General features: G+C 40.9%; 1 protein-coding gene across 3 annotated transcripts in view; it reads left to right on the top strand.

Annotated features, from left to right (window-relative positions):
• Window positions 1–16,682, top strand: part of LOC109921460 — a 33,747-nt gene that overhangs the window by 5,061 nt on the left and 12,004 nt on the right. For all 3 annotated transcript variants that reach the window (XM_048613273.1, XM_048613272.1, XM_048613274.1), the window contains one exon: window positions 11,622–11,723. In XM_048613273.1, the coding sequence (XP_048469230.1) occupies window positions 11,622–11,723 (102 nt within the window). The remainder of the gene's footprint in view (window positions 1–11,621; window positions 11,724–16,682) is intronic.

The following is a 16,682-nucleotide window of genomic DNA, read 5'->3' as shown; positions in this document are numbered from 1 at the left end:
AAGTAGGAAAGGAAATTAGTGATGGTAGACAGAGGAATGTTTTATAGGAAGGTGAAGTGGTAAGGAACATATTCGGAATGATGGGGCAGGGATAATAGGATTCATCAGAAAAGGGGAAACCACTGAAGTCCACCCTTCCTTTGCAATTCCCATCTTATGGATTGAAACGTCACTCCTGATGTGTTGACCGTATAATCTCATCTGAAATTTTGTAGAAACACAAAGACCAAGGAAGTTCCTCACAAAGATTGAGCAATCTCTCTGGTGCAGAGTTTCACTTTCCCCAATAGCAGTTCAGTTCTGAGCCAAGTCAAGGGTATCTCTAGGCACATAACAGCAGTGATATCAGTACATACAGTAAGCAGCTAATCATATTGACATATGCTGATTGCCCAAAAAAAAACTAGAGGCACTTAATTTAGCCTAAAAATGAAGAATAGATAGATAACAAAATAAACAATTATGATTAGCTTTATATGAAAGCTAAACCATCTATATTAAAAAACATTATTACAGCCATAGATTTGGACCTTTATTGTAATGAAGAAATTTTATATTCTGCAAATACACAAGTTGTTTTTCAAGGCCAGTGAGGATGTTGGTTCATAATTATGAAGGTTGTTATGCTATTATAACCCTAGTTACATCTCATCTGATGAAGTTTTTACATTATAGTAGCAACTTAAAAGTTGAGGTTTCATGAATTTACTGGTTCATTAGGATTACGTTCCAAGGCATCTCAACAACACATTCCACCAGGGGAGCGTAGAGCCACACACTGACTTCAAGATTTTCCCTCTGCTGTTGCCAGTTTCAGAAAATGACTGACAGTGAATATAAATACTTCCTCAATCATAACTACAGCATAGCCCAGGCAAGGCTTGAAGGGTTAACCCCTCTTTCATATAAATTTCAGTAGTGAGAGAAAATGACAGGTGGAAGGTGAAGACATTCAGGAGATCTTATAAAACAAGTGGAGTAGCAGTGGCCAGATTGACAATGTCATGGCGATGCACAATGATGGTAAAATGGCAGCTATTGTCACACTGTTGCGAGTGAAAATACCCAATACTAACTGCAGTGAAATGCAACACACAATTTAAGATATAGAGGCTCTTAAGCTCTTTTGGCTAAGTGAGAGTTTTTTTTGGATTCATTCACACTGCAATGCCAAGCAACATTTTTTGCCACATCTTCCCAAAAGCACCTTATTTACCACCTAGCCCAGCCTCCTAACAGCTCTCATATGTGACTCTCTCTGTATCTCATGAGGCGTTGTTCCTGGATCAACTTGGCACTCACTGAACATCCACCAAATTACCAGCACTTGCACACAAACTATTTTTAAAAGGGTGCTCTGCACTTTACCAAATGTTGGCTATCCAGCATTGCCCCTCACTTTGGCAATGTCATGGCATATAGCCAGCATGCCTGACACTCCCTGTATATACAACTCTATTCTCTCACCCCATGTCACTGTTTAAACACACCAGCGCTCAGTTTACCTGCCCTGGGCTGCTTCCTGTCTACCTGTGTGTCCGCAGCAGACCCACAGCTGGTCATTGTCCAGTAAGGGGGACCTCACACACAGGCAAGCAAACAAACAATTCCAAATATGAGCTTTTATTGACAGCCACCTAAAGTGAACACAAACCAAACCATTAGCAACTACAGTTCACCTCCACAATGCAGATAAAATGCTGGCATCATGGCCAACAACTTTTCTACAGTCCATGATGGCGTTCTGGCTGCCATCAACGGGAACTGAATGTCAATCAGGTCTTGTCTGGCTTGAAGCATCTGTTCAGCTGACCTCTGTCATGGAGAAGAAGTCCTTCTTCCAGCTCAGTCTCCTTCCACCTCCTCCTCCGATGACTTCTCTCATTTCCTCAGCATCTATCATATTGCCTCATTCCTGTGCAGAGCACAGCAAGCTAGTATAGTGTGAGACACTTTGTCTGGTTAATACTGGAGAGTTTCCCTAAAGCAGTTCCAAGCTGTGGAATTGGATGTTCAGCATACGTATCATCTGCTCCACTGTGGTCCTTGTCACACCATGTTCACCAGCTTGGTGAAGGTGCTGTGTCGGCTGAGTGATCAATATATTGTGTCAGAAAGGGAGAGCCTGCTGTGCTCCAACTCCCTTCCCAACCTGGTCCCAAATCCAGTACAAAATCTGTCACTGCATTCAGTACAGACCATCATCATATGTACATGAAATATGAAGCCATTCTTCCTTTGTCCTATAGCATCCTTGCAAGTGATGGGACACTTTTGGCCAACATTTGCCTCCTTTCAAGTCATTGCCATCTCAGTGATGCAGAAGTTAGTGGTCATGTTTGATTTTCAAACACCAATGACATGATGCAAATTGCATTTGACACGTAAGCACATTCATGCTGAATGCATTGCATTTGGTCAATGTTTACAAATGAAATGGAGCTGAAGTTTGCAAGGCAACACTTCATGTCGTTGCCCTTTCAGCTGAATATTACTGTGGTGAGTTGCAGCGTAATTCCTCTTAATTAGAAATTCGCTATTGCCTCATGAGAAAATCACCTTGCTTCTTGGCAAATTCAACAGGTTGCTCCCAATGTCAAGATGGGCATCCATGGTCCTCTTACCCAATTCTGCCACATCTCACCATTGCTAACTTCACTCACACCTCTGTAAGATTCCGTCTGTAAGATTCATTGTTTCACTAACACAGTGTGCTAGTTCCAAGCATTAAAAGAATGATTGGCCCATTATATTGCCAGTTTCTCCTGTTGTGCAGGCATTCTTAATTTTTAAAGTTAAATTGTTGCTTTGGGATTCCTTGTAGTTTTCACTAACTTATTTAAAGGCACTTATTAGGAAGCCAGTGATTGTAAACTTGGCTAAAGTATGAGGTTGTTGACTTGCTCGCGGAGCTGGCTTGTTTTTGTTCAGACGTTTCGTTACCATGCTAGGTGACATCATCAGTGGAGCCTTTGATGAAGCGGTGTTATTCTACTCCACTTGGAATTTAAACTGTCTGGTCTGTAATGGTGAGTTCTGTCATTTTGGTTTTGATCTGTATGGGTTTATATATGGGGTCCAATTCTATATGTTTGTTGATTGAAGTGTGGGTGGAGAACCATGCCTTTAGGAATTCCCTATGTTTGACTTGGGCTACTATGGTTACCTTGTCCCAGTTAAATTGATGGCCTTCGCTGTCTGAAATGTACCAATATTAAGAAGAGTCCATCGTACTGTTTTGCTGCCAGATGATGTTCATGTATCTTGATGGCTAGTTTCCTACATCGGACAGACAGGAAGGAAACTATCCATCGGCATACACGAACATCAACTAGCAGCAAAATGGCACGACAAACTCTCCTTAATATCGGCACATTCAGACAATGAAGGCCATCAATTTAACTGGGACAAGGTAATCATCGTAGCCCAAGCCAAACATAGACATGCACGGGAATTCTGAGAGGCATGGTTCTCCACCCATACTTAATCAACAAACATATAGAATTGGACTCCATATGCAAACCCATACAGATCAAAACCGGAAATTACAATACTCACCATTATGGATCGGATAGTATAAATTCCAAGTGGAATAGAATAACATCGCTTCATCGGAGGCTCCACTGATGATGTCACCTAGCATGGTGATGAAACATCTGAACAAAAATAAGCCAGCTCAGTGAGTAAGTCAACAACCTCATCTGTAGTTCGGGTTGTGGATCTTTGCCAAAACTTTGGCTAAATTTTTTTTTCCTCTCTCTACTGTTGCTTCACTATTTATTCAGAGGAATCATAAAATTGTCTGACCTCCTCAGAGCCACCATCTTCTGAAAGATGCCCAGGGAAAGGGCTTTGAACCACAATAAGCAGATTGGACCATGCAATGAACAGAACAATCTTCTCTCCATTTCACGGCTCCATTTAACAAGGAACTTTCACTGTGTCTTTGCCAGTGTTCCTTTCTCAAATAACATCACAAAAAATAAACAATCTGGTGGTTTATTCAGTTGATGACTGTGGAATCTTATTGTGGGAAAAGGTAATGGCTCCACTTCCACACGGAATTACATTGTTTGCACTTTAAATAGTAGCTCATTGTCCTTGGAGCACTCCAGGAAATGATAACTCCCTACATCATCACAAAATGCTGCCTCATGAGAAGTTTCTTTTTTCCCAGTTTATTGATTTAAGGGCCATAAATATAAGATGGTCACTGATAAATCCACCAGGGAATGCAAAAGAGACCTCTTTCATCCACAGAATTGTTAGGATGTGGAACTTGTTACCAGAGACAGAAGTCACGGGCCCCTTTGCTTCTCCTGTCACAAGTCCTTGAGCTGTGCACTGTGGGCCCATGCCCCTTGCCCCCAGGCCGAACACTGCAGCCTGTAACCCTGGACCCAGGTTATTATGCTCTGATCTAGGCCTGTCCCCACTTATATCAGAGTATTTGAGATACACAGCATTGATGCTTTAAAGAGAAAGTTATGGAAACCAATGAGGGGGCAAAGAAAGCTAACAATATCTCATAAACACAATTAGAGATAGCAATGGAGCACACCTGATTAACTAGATTGTTTACTGAATGATGTAAAGAGTAGGGAGACACCTGCATGACGACTGTGCAGTAAATCCTGCTACGCGTTGTCACATGACATGCCATCACTTCCTGTGATGTCATCCATGACCCTGTTGGTAGCTGTTGCCTTATGTAATTAATGTTGAATGGAGCATATTGGCAGAAGGGACTATTTGTGCTGAAAGGCCTCTTTCTTGCTGTACATTGTACATTATTCCAAAAAGAAGTATTGGTCTAATTCAATCCTCCATCGCTTTCTCAGTTAGTCAAGTTGATTGCCTTGCCATTTATGCTATTTAAGACATTCAGTGTAAATTACCTTACCATCAAGAGTATTTCTGCTGGTTCTCTCGCCACATTATCTCAGGCAAATGCTCTCTTTGTGTCATTTTGCAGCCTTTACGTTTGGACAGTTTGGCATCCTAAGCTCCACTATCATACAGAGACTTAGCAAGAACAAATACAATGGGCTGAAACAGAAACCCAGAGAGAACAAAATCATGGCTGCACACTTCAATGAGACAACAGTAGCTTTGATATATGGAAGTGAGGCTGCTTTACATTGCAGATCCCACTTTTCGTGGCTGAACTCTCAATCCGTGTCGTGTAAAATTATACATCACTTTCGTTAAGACCAGGAGAAATTTCTTCTGAGTATCATTGGAATTCTCTTCCACAGACAGCATTGGATGCTGAGTCATTGAAAATAATGATTGACAGATTTTTGATCTGCAAGGGAGTTGAGGATGAAGGGGGAGGCAGCAAAACGGGGTGAAAGTCACAATAGGAGCAGCCACGATCTTAGTAAATGATGGGCCAGGCATTATGGGCTGAATGGCCTACTCCTGTTCCTTTGCTTTATATGACCTTGCTATTTGAGGAAATAACAAGCAAACTCGAGACAATTTGTTCCTTTCTTTTCAGTAAAGGAGCCAGCAATGGAGCATGTCTCAGTAACTATAACTGTTTACGAGATGATGTAAAGAGTGAAAGGTTATGGGGAGAAAGCAGGACTAGGCTATTGAGTTGGACGATCAGCCATGATTGTGAAGAATGTTGGAGCAGGCTCGAAGAGCTGAATGGCCTCCTCCTGCTCCTATGTTCTATGTTTCTATAAACCAATACAGGGCCTGGAGGGAAGACTATTTTAACTAGAATGAAGAAGGCATATTAGCATCAGATTACCTAGTTCTTTCAATGGGCGAAGGGAATCAAGGAAAAAGAGGATGCAAAATACTTTTAACATGAATTAATATATTTATCAGGGTGAAGGATGTCAGTCTGGAAGAATAGCACATTTCTATTTTTATCATTTACCATTCTGTGTCAGGATCAAGCACATCCAGATCAAATATAGAACAACCAACTTCAGAGTAAAACTCCAACTGCTCCAACATTATGGTTTGGCTTCAGCTTTTGAAGTGCCTGGACCCTTTCAGAAAGTGTGATTCTGTTATTTTTTTTCTTTGATGAGCTCTCTGGTTGAGATTGACAATTGTCCTGAACTACAGGCAGGTTTTGAAGTACACGTCTGTGCTCGGGAGAAAATGTGTCGACTTTGACCAAAAAGATTTTATGTAGGGATTAATAAGTAGCACAGAAACTTTCATCTTGTATATCTGGTTCAAATTCAAATCTAAATCTGGGGATGAAAGTGCAATTATCAGCGAAAATGCTACCAACATACAAAATAGGAGAAGAAGCAGACTATATAGTCCATTTTGAGCCTCTTGCACCATTTGCTAAGGTCATGGATGATCTGTTTGTGTTTTGAATTCCACATTCCCATCCAGCCCATAACTATTGCTTCCCCTACCTAGCAAGAATCTATCCACCATCCACCTTTGTCTTAAAAATATTCAATGATTCCATCTCTGCTGTCTTTGGAGGCAGGAAGTTCCAAAGTTGTATAACCCTTTGTGATTTATACATGAAAACTATCCAAAAAGGAAGGAAATAACTTGCATTTACATATTTCTCAGGAGGTCACAAGTGCTTTTGGAGCAGTGAAATACTTTTCAATGAATCTGAGCGTAATATAAGAAATATACCAGTCAATTTGAATGTGGCCAGATCCTACAAATAGCGTGGAAATAAATGACTAGATATTTAATATTTGCTGGATTGAATTTAAGGCACAGACAGGCTGTAGAGGGCTGTTGAGACTGGGCTGTTAAGTATATTCAAGGCTGAGATAGACAGATTTTTAACAAGTGAATCACTTATTCAGTATAGGGAAAAGGTAAGAAAGTGGAGTTGAGGATTATTTAGATCAACCATGATCTCGTTGAATGGTGGAGCAGACCCAAAGGGCTGAATGGCCTGTTCAACTCTGACATCTGATGGACTTCTGGCAAACTTGTCCATAGGTTGTTATGTTCCAGAGGAGCTCCCTCCCATTTTGTCTCACATCATCGGCATATCGGTGGCTCAGTGGTTAGCACTGCTGCCTCACAGTGCCAGGGACCTGGGTTCAATTCCACCCTTGGGCAGCTGTCTGTGTGGAGTTTGCACATTCTCTCTGTGTCTGTGTGCATTTCCTCTGGGTGCTCCAGTTTCCTCCCACAGTCCAAAGGTGTGCAGGTTAGGGTGGGTTGGCCATGCTAAATTGCCCACAGTGTTCAGGGATGTGTAGATTAGGTGGGTTACAGGGGGATGGGTCTGGGTGGGATGCTCTGAGTGGCAGTGTGGACTTGTTGGGCCAAAGGACCTGTTTCCACACTGTAGGTATTTTATGATTCTTTTCCCTTCTATACCGAACTAACTTCTGCTCAAGTGCATTTATGGCCAATATATTTATTGCAAGCTGAGCTATATTTAAACATCCTTTGACAGCTGCATAGCAGCCATACATTCATACTTGATTTTCAAGGAGACCCCTTGAGATCAGTCTGGGCAGTACCTTGTCAACTGCTTTGTGGTTGTGCACATGTGCATCTCAGAGGGAACATTGTTTGTAACTCCTAGTTTTGGATTCCACTTCTAAATTGGGGACATCGTTGAAGGATAATTTTGGCCGGACCATTCCATGAACCCCCTGTTCTTCTTCAAATGTTGATGCGGAATATCTTCCTTTCATGCTGACGTGGCATTTATTGATGTCCCACCTGGAAAACAGCACTTCTGACAGAACTGTATGCTTTGAGTGCTGCAGCGAAGTGCCAAATTAGATTTTGTGCTCCGGTCTCTGAAGTGGAAGTTGAGGGCACAGTGTTTTGACTTCAAGGTCTTTAGATATTTTTCCCAAACAACTCTATGCATAGCATTCCTAAGCTTTTGAGTGTGGGATACTTTGATAATCAGCAGAGTTTGTTGTGTTTATTACCCATCCCTAATTTCCTTTGAGAAAGTGATGTTGAGCTGCCGTTATGAAGCTCTGCAGTCCATGTGTTTTATGTGTACTCTCAGTGCTGTTCCGAAGGGGAATTCCAGGATTATGACTGACTGACTGTGAAGGAACACTAAAATATTTCCGTCTCAGGATGATGTGTGACTTAGAAAGGGACATTGTAGATGGTAGTATTCCCATTTGATGATATGCATAATTGTGATACTCATATTGAGGGTGTGCCAAGTTTCTGTAGGATCCATTTCCCTGTTCAATTCTGATTTAGAATCATTTGAGCCACAATCCTTCTGGAACGTGTCTGCAGCCGGAAGGAAACTGTGGATCTTCAGTCACCCAGTTTACCAAAAGGTGGGGCATGACATGGACCTCTTAATACTGACATCAATGTGAACAGCATGTGTGAGACCAGTGAGGGTGTTGGCTCTGATTGCTTACCTCTCCTTTGCTGTTTTGTTTGCACCTGGTTCAATCTGGAGAGGGAGCCCATGGTATACACCAGACTGCCCAAAGCCTCTCTCAACCTGTGGGGTCTCAGTACATGAGGCAGCTCGATGATGAATTAGTGTCACATCAATTTGTTAATACCTTGTTTTGAATAGAATAGTTGGGGGAATATTTTTCTGGTGTTGACCTCATCCTAGCCAGCATACAGTGGTGATCCTGTTTAAGCTTTGGTTCAAAAAAAAAAGTTCTAGAGTCCTTGACAGAATGCCCAGTAATAAAGAAACTGATTAATTACCATACTGAACTCCCTTATTGTTCTCCAAGAGAAGATCAAGACAGTTTCCCTGTTAAGTGACAATGCAAAGTATTACTGGAATGCTCATTTTCAATGGTCAAGAATAGGGCAGCACGGTGACTCAGTGATTAATTCCACCATCTGTGTGGTGTTTTCACATTCTCCCTGTATCTGCATGGGTTTCCTCTGGGTGCTGTGCTTTCCTCCCATAGTCCAAAGATGGATTGGCCATGCTAAATTGCCCATAGTGTCCAGGGTTGTGTGGGTTACATGGATAAGCCATGGGAAATACAGGATTACAGGGATAGCACAGCGGGGTGAGCCTGGGTGGGCTGTTGTTCGGAGGAGTGGTGTGGACTTAATGGGCCAAATAGCCCCCTCCTACGCTGTAGGAATTCAGTGATTCTAAGAAGAAATGCTGCTATAGACACCATACTGTGCTAGCTAGATGCAGCTAAGGATTATTGTCAAAAAGGTTAATGCATGCAAATTTACAGGCATTTGTATACATCCACTTAAGACTCAATTTTAAACTCAATGCTTTTCAATTAAATTTTTTGTTACTTGGTCGTTGAAAGTTCTCCCTTGAGATAAGCAACTTGGATAAGATTCCAACCATAATGGGCTTGCATTGGTTGAACAAAATATCCTGGTGTGTTTAGCAAATTGTGTAAACTAAAGTTATATTTATTTCTCACAGGCAGTTTTTAAGGCTATTAGTCCATTTTAGTAATTCCATTGGCAACCACTGAATTGGGGGAGGGGGGGTGGTGGGTGAGGTTGGAAAATGCAGTTATAATATATATATAAGATCAGTTTTCTGAATTAGCTAGGATTGATTGGATTCTGAAAAATTCTAATGATATGAGGCTAACTCTGCTTCGTCCTGAGCTTCCTTTCCACCCTTTAATGTTACCAGTGCATGATTAGCATCTGAAAATACTTCATAAGGCAAGAAAATTGAACAATTTCTGCTAATCACTCTCTTCAGCAGCTGCCATTGCAATTTACAGGTTTTGAGTTTCAAGAGTAATAAATACTTGCATTTATTTAATACTGCTTATGTTTAAATAGAATTCCAGCCATTTACAACAAAGAAATGAAAGGTAATATAGTAATAGAGCAAGGCCAGGGAGAGGGAAGAGGATGGGGTCAGCTAATGTGGAGACTGGGGTGAACAATGTCTCAATGCACACATTTTGAAGACTTTCAACCACACCTACTGCCCCCTAAAAACTACCAATATCTTTTTGGATCCACAATACCATCCCAATGAAGCCACGTTATCCTTGCAATGTTTCATATTGCCAGATACTTACTAATAACCACCCCACAAATTTGAACTGAAATGTTCACTGCAGGACTGTGCAACATCCACCAAGTGCTACCTTTCTCAATGTTCCATTTGAGAAATTCAGAGTGCTTCCCATTTAAAGAGACGACATTAATTAAGTCAGTAAAAGTAGGGAAGTCACCACAGTCCATTTTCACATTAGAGAGAGGGAGAGAGAGATGACTGGTGATGGTTTAACCTAAGGGTTACCACACCTCAGTGAGAGGTGAGGTGGGACCTTCATGGTGACCTCAGCCGGTATGGGAGTTAAACCCATGCCGTTGGTGTCAAACTGCATTGCAAACCAGCCGCTCAGCCAACTCAGCTAACTCACCCCAAATGGTGAGATAAGCAACCCACCTATTTTTCTTTTAACTTACTAGTGGGACATAGTTGTCAGTGGCTGGCCAGCATCTATTTTATCACCCATCCCTAGCTTTCCTTGAACTGAATGGCTTGCTAGGCCATTTCAGAGGGCAGGCGAGAGTCAACCACATAGCTGTGCCTCTGGAGTCACATGTAGGCCAGACCAGATAAGGATGGCAGTTTCCTTCCCTGAAGGACATTTATGAGCCAGATGGGTATTTCCAACAATTGACAATGGTTTCATGGTCATCAATGGATTCTTAATTCCAGATAATTTTCTTTTTGTCAGCTGTAATTTTTACATCACAGGTAGTTTTGTTTCTGAAAGGTTTTCACCCCTAAATTCAACATCAGCCCTTTTCCAGTATTTCTTCCATTCCCACAGCTAGCAATTAGCCTCAATTCTGAGCTTCCCTTGTAATGGTACAGTCAAGCAGAAAGTGCTGGGTACAAGCCTATATCCTGTCATTTTGAGCTTTAGTGCTGCACCTCCTTTACAAATATTTATTTTATCTTCTGATTTCTAAGGTTTCATTCCTTATCACCTCAAAGTCATAGAGTCATACAGCACAGAAACAGATCCTTTGGTCCAACTCATCCATGCTGACCAGACATCCTAAATTAATCCAGTTCCATTTGCCAGCATTTGATCCATATCCCTCTAAATCCTCCCTATTCATGTACCCATCCAGATGCCCTTTAAATGTTGTAATTGTACCAGCCTCCACCCACTTCCTCTGGCAGCTCATTCCATACATGCACCACTCTCTGTGTGAAAAAGTTGACCCTTAGGTCCCTTCTAAATCTTTCTCCTCTCACCTTAAACCTATGCCCTCTAGTTTTGGACTCCCCAACCCTTGAATATTTACCCTATCCATCTCCTCATGATTTTACAAACCTCCATAAGGTCACCCCTCAGCCTCTGACACTCCAAGGAAAATAGCCCCAGCCTATTCAGCCTCTCCCTAAAGCTCAAACCCTCCAATCCTGGCAACATCCTTGTAAGTCTTTTCTTAACCCTTTCAAGTTTCACAACATCATTTCTATAGCCACACGCTCCATACTAAATGGCAGACATGTGGTTGCTCTAAAGCTATCGTTCTTTGCTGTTCAATGTTACATAAATTCATTACTTTGTCTAAGAATAGTCTTTTAAAACACTAATGCTACAAGATAAGAGTGGGAATGACAAGTGCCACAACATCTGACAGTTTTCTTCGAATTAGCAATTTTTTCTTTCCTGTTTTTGTGCCAGATAATCATAAAAGATGAGCTGCCAGGAGAAGCGTTACAAACATGTCCAGCAAAGGATGCTGCACTGGTCAAAACTGAGGTTAAAGGAAAAGTTGAAAATCCTGTAAGTGTTACTAATTGAGAATAAAGAAGGTAAAGTTGCTGTAGTGCTACCAGACGTAGGGCTGCTCTCCCATTAAAGAGAGACAACTGGCAATGTTTTAACCTGGGGTTTGCCAAACTTCAGGCTAGGGGAGAAATTGAGAAAGTGGGACTTTCATGGTAACCTCAGCTAGTGCGGGAATTGAACCCGAGCTGTTGGCATTACTCTGTTTTGCAAACCAACTTTTGGACCAACTGAGCTAACTGCCCCCCAGTTGAGAAGATACTTCTCACCTGTGTTAACCCAGCATTCAAATTGAAGAACAAATGAAACTGTTGGTGCTTTTGCACAAATGTGAAGGAAAATAGTTTGGTTTTCAGGTAAATGCATCATGTTGTGAGGTAATGTGCCATAGAAACCAAGACTTACTTGATTACAATCAGGGTGATATCATCTTCCTAACAGGGATGATGTGGCAGAGTGGTATCAGCATTGGACTGGCATCTCTAATGTTGAGAGTTCAGCCTCCATTGTAAGGTGTAAAATTGTATTGATAAATCTGAAGACTGGACAACAAACATTGTTGGACATCAAAAGGAAGCATATGTATGGCTTAGGAAACTGAAATCAGACAAAGCCCTTGAGGAATATAAGGCAAACAGGAAAGAACTTAAACAAGGAATTAGGAGGGCTAAAAAGGATCATGAAATGTCCTTGGCAAGTAGGGTTAAGGAAAATCCCAAGGAATTTTATACTTCTATTAGGAGCAGGAGGGTAGCTAGGAAAAAGGTAGGTCAACTCAATGGCCAAAGAGGGAATTGATGCGTGGAGCCAGTGGAAGTAGGTGAGATCCTTAATGAGTACTTTGCTTTGGTACTCACCAAGGAGAAGGACATGGTTGTTGGTAAGATTAGGGAGGGGTATGTTGATGTTCTAGAGCATGTTGATATTAAGAAGGAGGAGGTGTGGTGTGTCTTGAAAAACATTAAGATATATAAGTTTCCATGGGATCCATCCCAGGTTACAGAGGGATAGAGGGAGGCAAAGCCTTGACATAGATCTTTGTATCTCCTTGCCCCACAGGCAAGGTGCTAGAAGCCTGGAGAATAGCCAATGTTGTTCCTTTGTTTAAGAAGGGCAACTGGGAAAATCTAGGAAATTATAGGCCAATGAGTGGTAGCAAAATTTTTGGAGAAGATACTTAGGGATAAGATTTACATGCATTTGGAAAAGAATGGACTTACTAGGAATAGTCAGCATAGCTTTGTATGGCAAAGATCTTGTCCTCCAAATTTGATTGATTTTTTTGAGGAAGTGACAAAGATGATGGATGATGGTAGGAAAGTGGATGTTGCCTATGTGGACTGTACTAAAGTATTTGACAAAGTCCCTCATGATAGGCCGGTCTAGAAGATTAAGTCACATGAGATCCACAGTAAATTGATAAGTTAAACACAATATTGGCTTGGTCATAGAAAACAGAATAATTGTGGAGGGGTGCTTTCTGACTATATGTCTGTGACCAGCGGTGTTTGCAAGGATCCATGCTGGGACCTCCATTGTTTGTATTATATATAAATGATTTGGATGAAAATGTTAATGGTCTGATTAGTAAGTTTGCAGATGACATGAGAATTGGTGGAGGTGTGGACAGTGAGGAAGGTTGTCAAATGATAAAGCAGGATATAGATCAGTTGGAAAGTTGGGCAGAGAAATAACAGATGGAGTTTAATTTGGACAAATGTGATGTAATGGGTTTGGAGGTCAAATGCAAAAGGAAGGTATACAGTAAATGACAGGACCCTTAAGAACATTGATATACAGAGTGATCTTGAGATGCAAGTCCATAACTCCCTGAAGGTGGCAGCACAGATGGATAAGATGGCAAAGAAGGCGTATGGCATGCTTGCCTTCATTGGTTAGGGCATTGAGTGTAAAAGTTGTCAAGTTATGTTGCAAATGTATAAGACTTTGGTCAGGCTACTTGCTGAGTCCTGTGCATAGTTCCGGACACCACTTTGAAGGAAGGATGTGTAGGTTTTGGAGAGGGTGCAAAAGAGGTTTACCAGGATGCTGCCTGGTTTGCAGGGTATTAACTGTAAAGAGAGGCTGGATAAGTGTGGATTTTTTTTTGGCTAGAGCGTTGGAAGCTGAGGGTCAACCTGATAGGAAAGTATAGAATTATGAGGGCCACGGGTAGTCTTTTTCCCAGGGTGGAAATGTCATAGGTTTAAAATGAGGGGAGAAAGTTTAAAACAGATATGCTAGGCAAGTTTTTTTTTACACAGAGTGTTGTAGATGCATGGAATGTGGTAGAAGCAGAAACAACATCAACATTTAAGTTGCATTTAGACAGACACATGAACAGGCAGGGAATAGAGGGATATGGGCAGATTGGATTTGTTTAGAATAGCATCATGGTCAGCACAGACATGGTGGGCCAAAGGGCCTGTTCCTGTGCTGTACTGTTCTATGTTCCATAGTAAACAAGTTACTCACTGACAATACCAATAAAACAAATGATGTCAGTTGGGAAAAAAAAGATAGTAATTGACCAAATATTGGCTTTTACTAAATGAGGATTTAAGTGGAAGAATAAATATATCTTATTACGATTAAATAGATCACACCTGGTATATTGTGCATAATTTTGATCTCCATGTCTATAGAAAAATAGACTTGCTGTAGAGAGAGTGCAACAGACATTCACTGAACTTATTCCTGAGATAGAGGGAAAGCCCAATGAGGAAAAGTTGAGTAGACTGGCCCTTTTGTTCTCTGGAGTCTCAGTGAGAGATGATCTCATTCACACATGTAAAATTATTTCAGAGCTTGACAGCTCAGATATGGAAAGCTGCTTCCCCTGGCCCAGAGATGCTAGAACCAGGGGGCGCCATTTCAGTGTGAGGGAGTGGGTCATTTAGAACTGAGGCGAGGAGGAATTTCTTCATTCAGAGAATGGTGAATCTCTGGAATTCTCAGTCCCAGAGGTATATGGAGGCTCTGTCTTTGAGCATATTCAAGACAGAGATCGGTAGATTTCTACATACTTTAAATCAATATTTTAAATGATGCTTAAATTAGAAAATGTCAGTTAAAAATTAGAAAGTAAAATTCTTTGTGATGGAAGGTGTGTGATATATATAAATGTGTACATGTATAGAAATATTATTGTTCTCAAGAGGAAATAAGGTAAAACATCCTAAAGCTCTTCATAGGCCTGTCATTAGATATATTCTACACAGAATTAAATAAAGACATTGTGCAACAGAAAACCAAAAGCTTGGTCAATGATGTAGATTTTAAGGACCAATTTAGAGGAGATGAGAGAGGCAAAGAGGTTTGTGAAGGAATCCAGAGTTTAAGGATTAGACTTTAAAAAAGCTGACTACCAGTGGTGGAATGATTAAAACTGGGGATCCTGAAGGAGAGAATTGGAGAAATGCAGAGATCTTAGAGGTTGTTGGACTGGAGAAGGTGACAGAGATAAAAAGAGATGAGTTCATGGATAGATTTGAAAAGATGGATCCTTTCAAAGCAAGGTATTGGCAAATGAGGAGCCGCTGTAGGCTAGCAACTCAGTAATGACTAGAGAGTGTAAGGTAGGATATGTGGATCAGATATGATAACAGATGACACGAGGTTTGAAGCTCTGTGTTCTGTAGAGATACTCCAAACTTGTTTCATTCGAAAAATAATGTTTGAGGGAAGAGCAATGTACCAGCTATTTGCAGAATAAATTTGTGAACAAATTTAGTTATCAACATCAGAGGCACAGTGATTCAAGGTTTCAAACTCCAATTGAAACAAAAAATGGACAGAGGCAGCAGGTGAAACTAGTTTGGTAAGTCCAAGAAAAAGTTGGAAGAGTTGGTTACTGACATCCAAAGAATGAAAAAAAAATCAATTGTGGCAATCTCTCAACTTGAAGAGTAAAACAATGATCAAAATATTCAATGCAGTTCAGAAACAAACTACAGGTAAAGATACTTTCTTGTTATAAGTGGGATCACAGACCAAGGAGTCAGTCACTGGTGAGTCCAGTCTGAGGTTTCATCTTGAACGTTCTCTCATCTTTTCCCATTGCCATATTAATTGAGAGAGAGATTCACAAATTCCCTCTGGATACTGCTGTACCTGTCTGGAGGATCAAACATGCTGAGTAGACAGTCTAAGTCCACAGGGTGTTTTAGATCTACAAGGACAGCATCTGCTGGTTCACCCAGCTGTTATAGTTGCAGTTCAAATTTTTTTATACTTTAAAGTATTTTTAAATATCTTTTTCATGATTATCTTTTTCCTGTGTATGAATGTTCTGTCTCAATTTAGTGTCATCAAATTTAGTTCAAAAACTTTTGTGAAAACCTTTTTTTTTTCTGATCTGCCTCTTTGTTTTGTGGAACATTAAACATTTTCCACATTTGGTGTCTGCCTTCAATGTCAAGCATTCACAGATAAGTAAAAGCAAAAAATTACTGATGCTGGAACTTGGTGTTAAAAACAGAGTGCTGGAGGAACTCAACAGTTCTGGCAGTATTTATGGAGTGAGAAACAGTTCATGTTTCGAGTCTGGTATGTCTCGTCTTTGGAAGGATTTTTCTCTCCACACAGGTTCCCGGACCTGCTGAGTTTCTCCAGCACTTTACATCTTTATTTCCATATAAGGCTTGTTTCTGTTAGGGCTGGAGGAAGGATTGCAGTGGAATTTGCCAAGGGTCAGTACTGGGACTCTTGATTTTCCTAATATATATTAATAACGTAGATCTTGATGAGCAGGGGATAATTTCAACATTTGCAGATAACATGAAACTTAGAATTTTAAACTGTAAGGAGGACCGTGTCAACTCCCAAAAGTTCTTAGACAAGTTGGTGGAGCGGGCATATAGGTGGAATTTGAGTTACAGTGTAGAGAAGTGAGAGGTGATGCATTTGGTAGGAAGGACATCAAAAGACAATATAAAAGGGGGTGCAAAGCAGAGG

The sequence above is a fragment of the Rhincodon typus genome, chromosome 27, assembly GCF_021869965.1.
Source record: "Rhincodon typus isolate 14 chromosome 27, sRhiTyp1.1, whole genome shotgun sequence".
Lineage (NCBI taxonomy): Eukaryota > Metazoa > Chordata > Chondrichthyes > Orectolobiformes > Rhincodontidae > Rhincodon > Rhincodon typus.
Note: the sequence above shows the minus strand (reverse complement) of the source record. Positions and strands in the feature narration are given on the sequence as shown.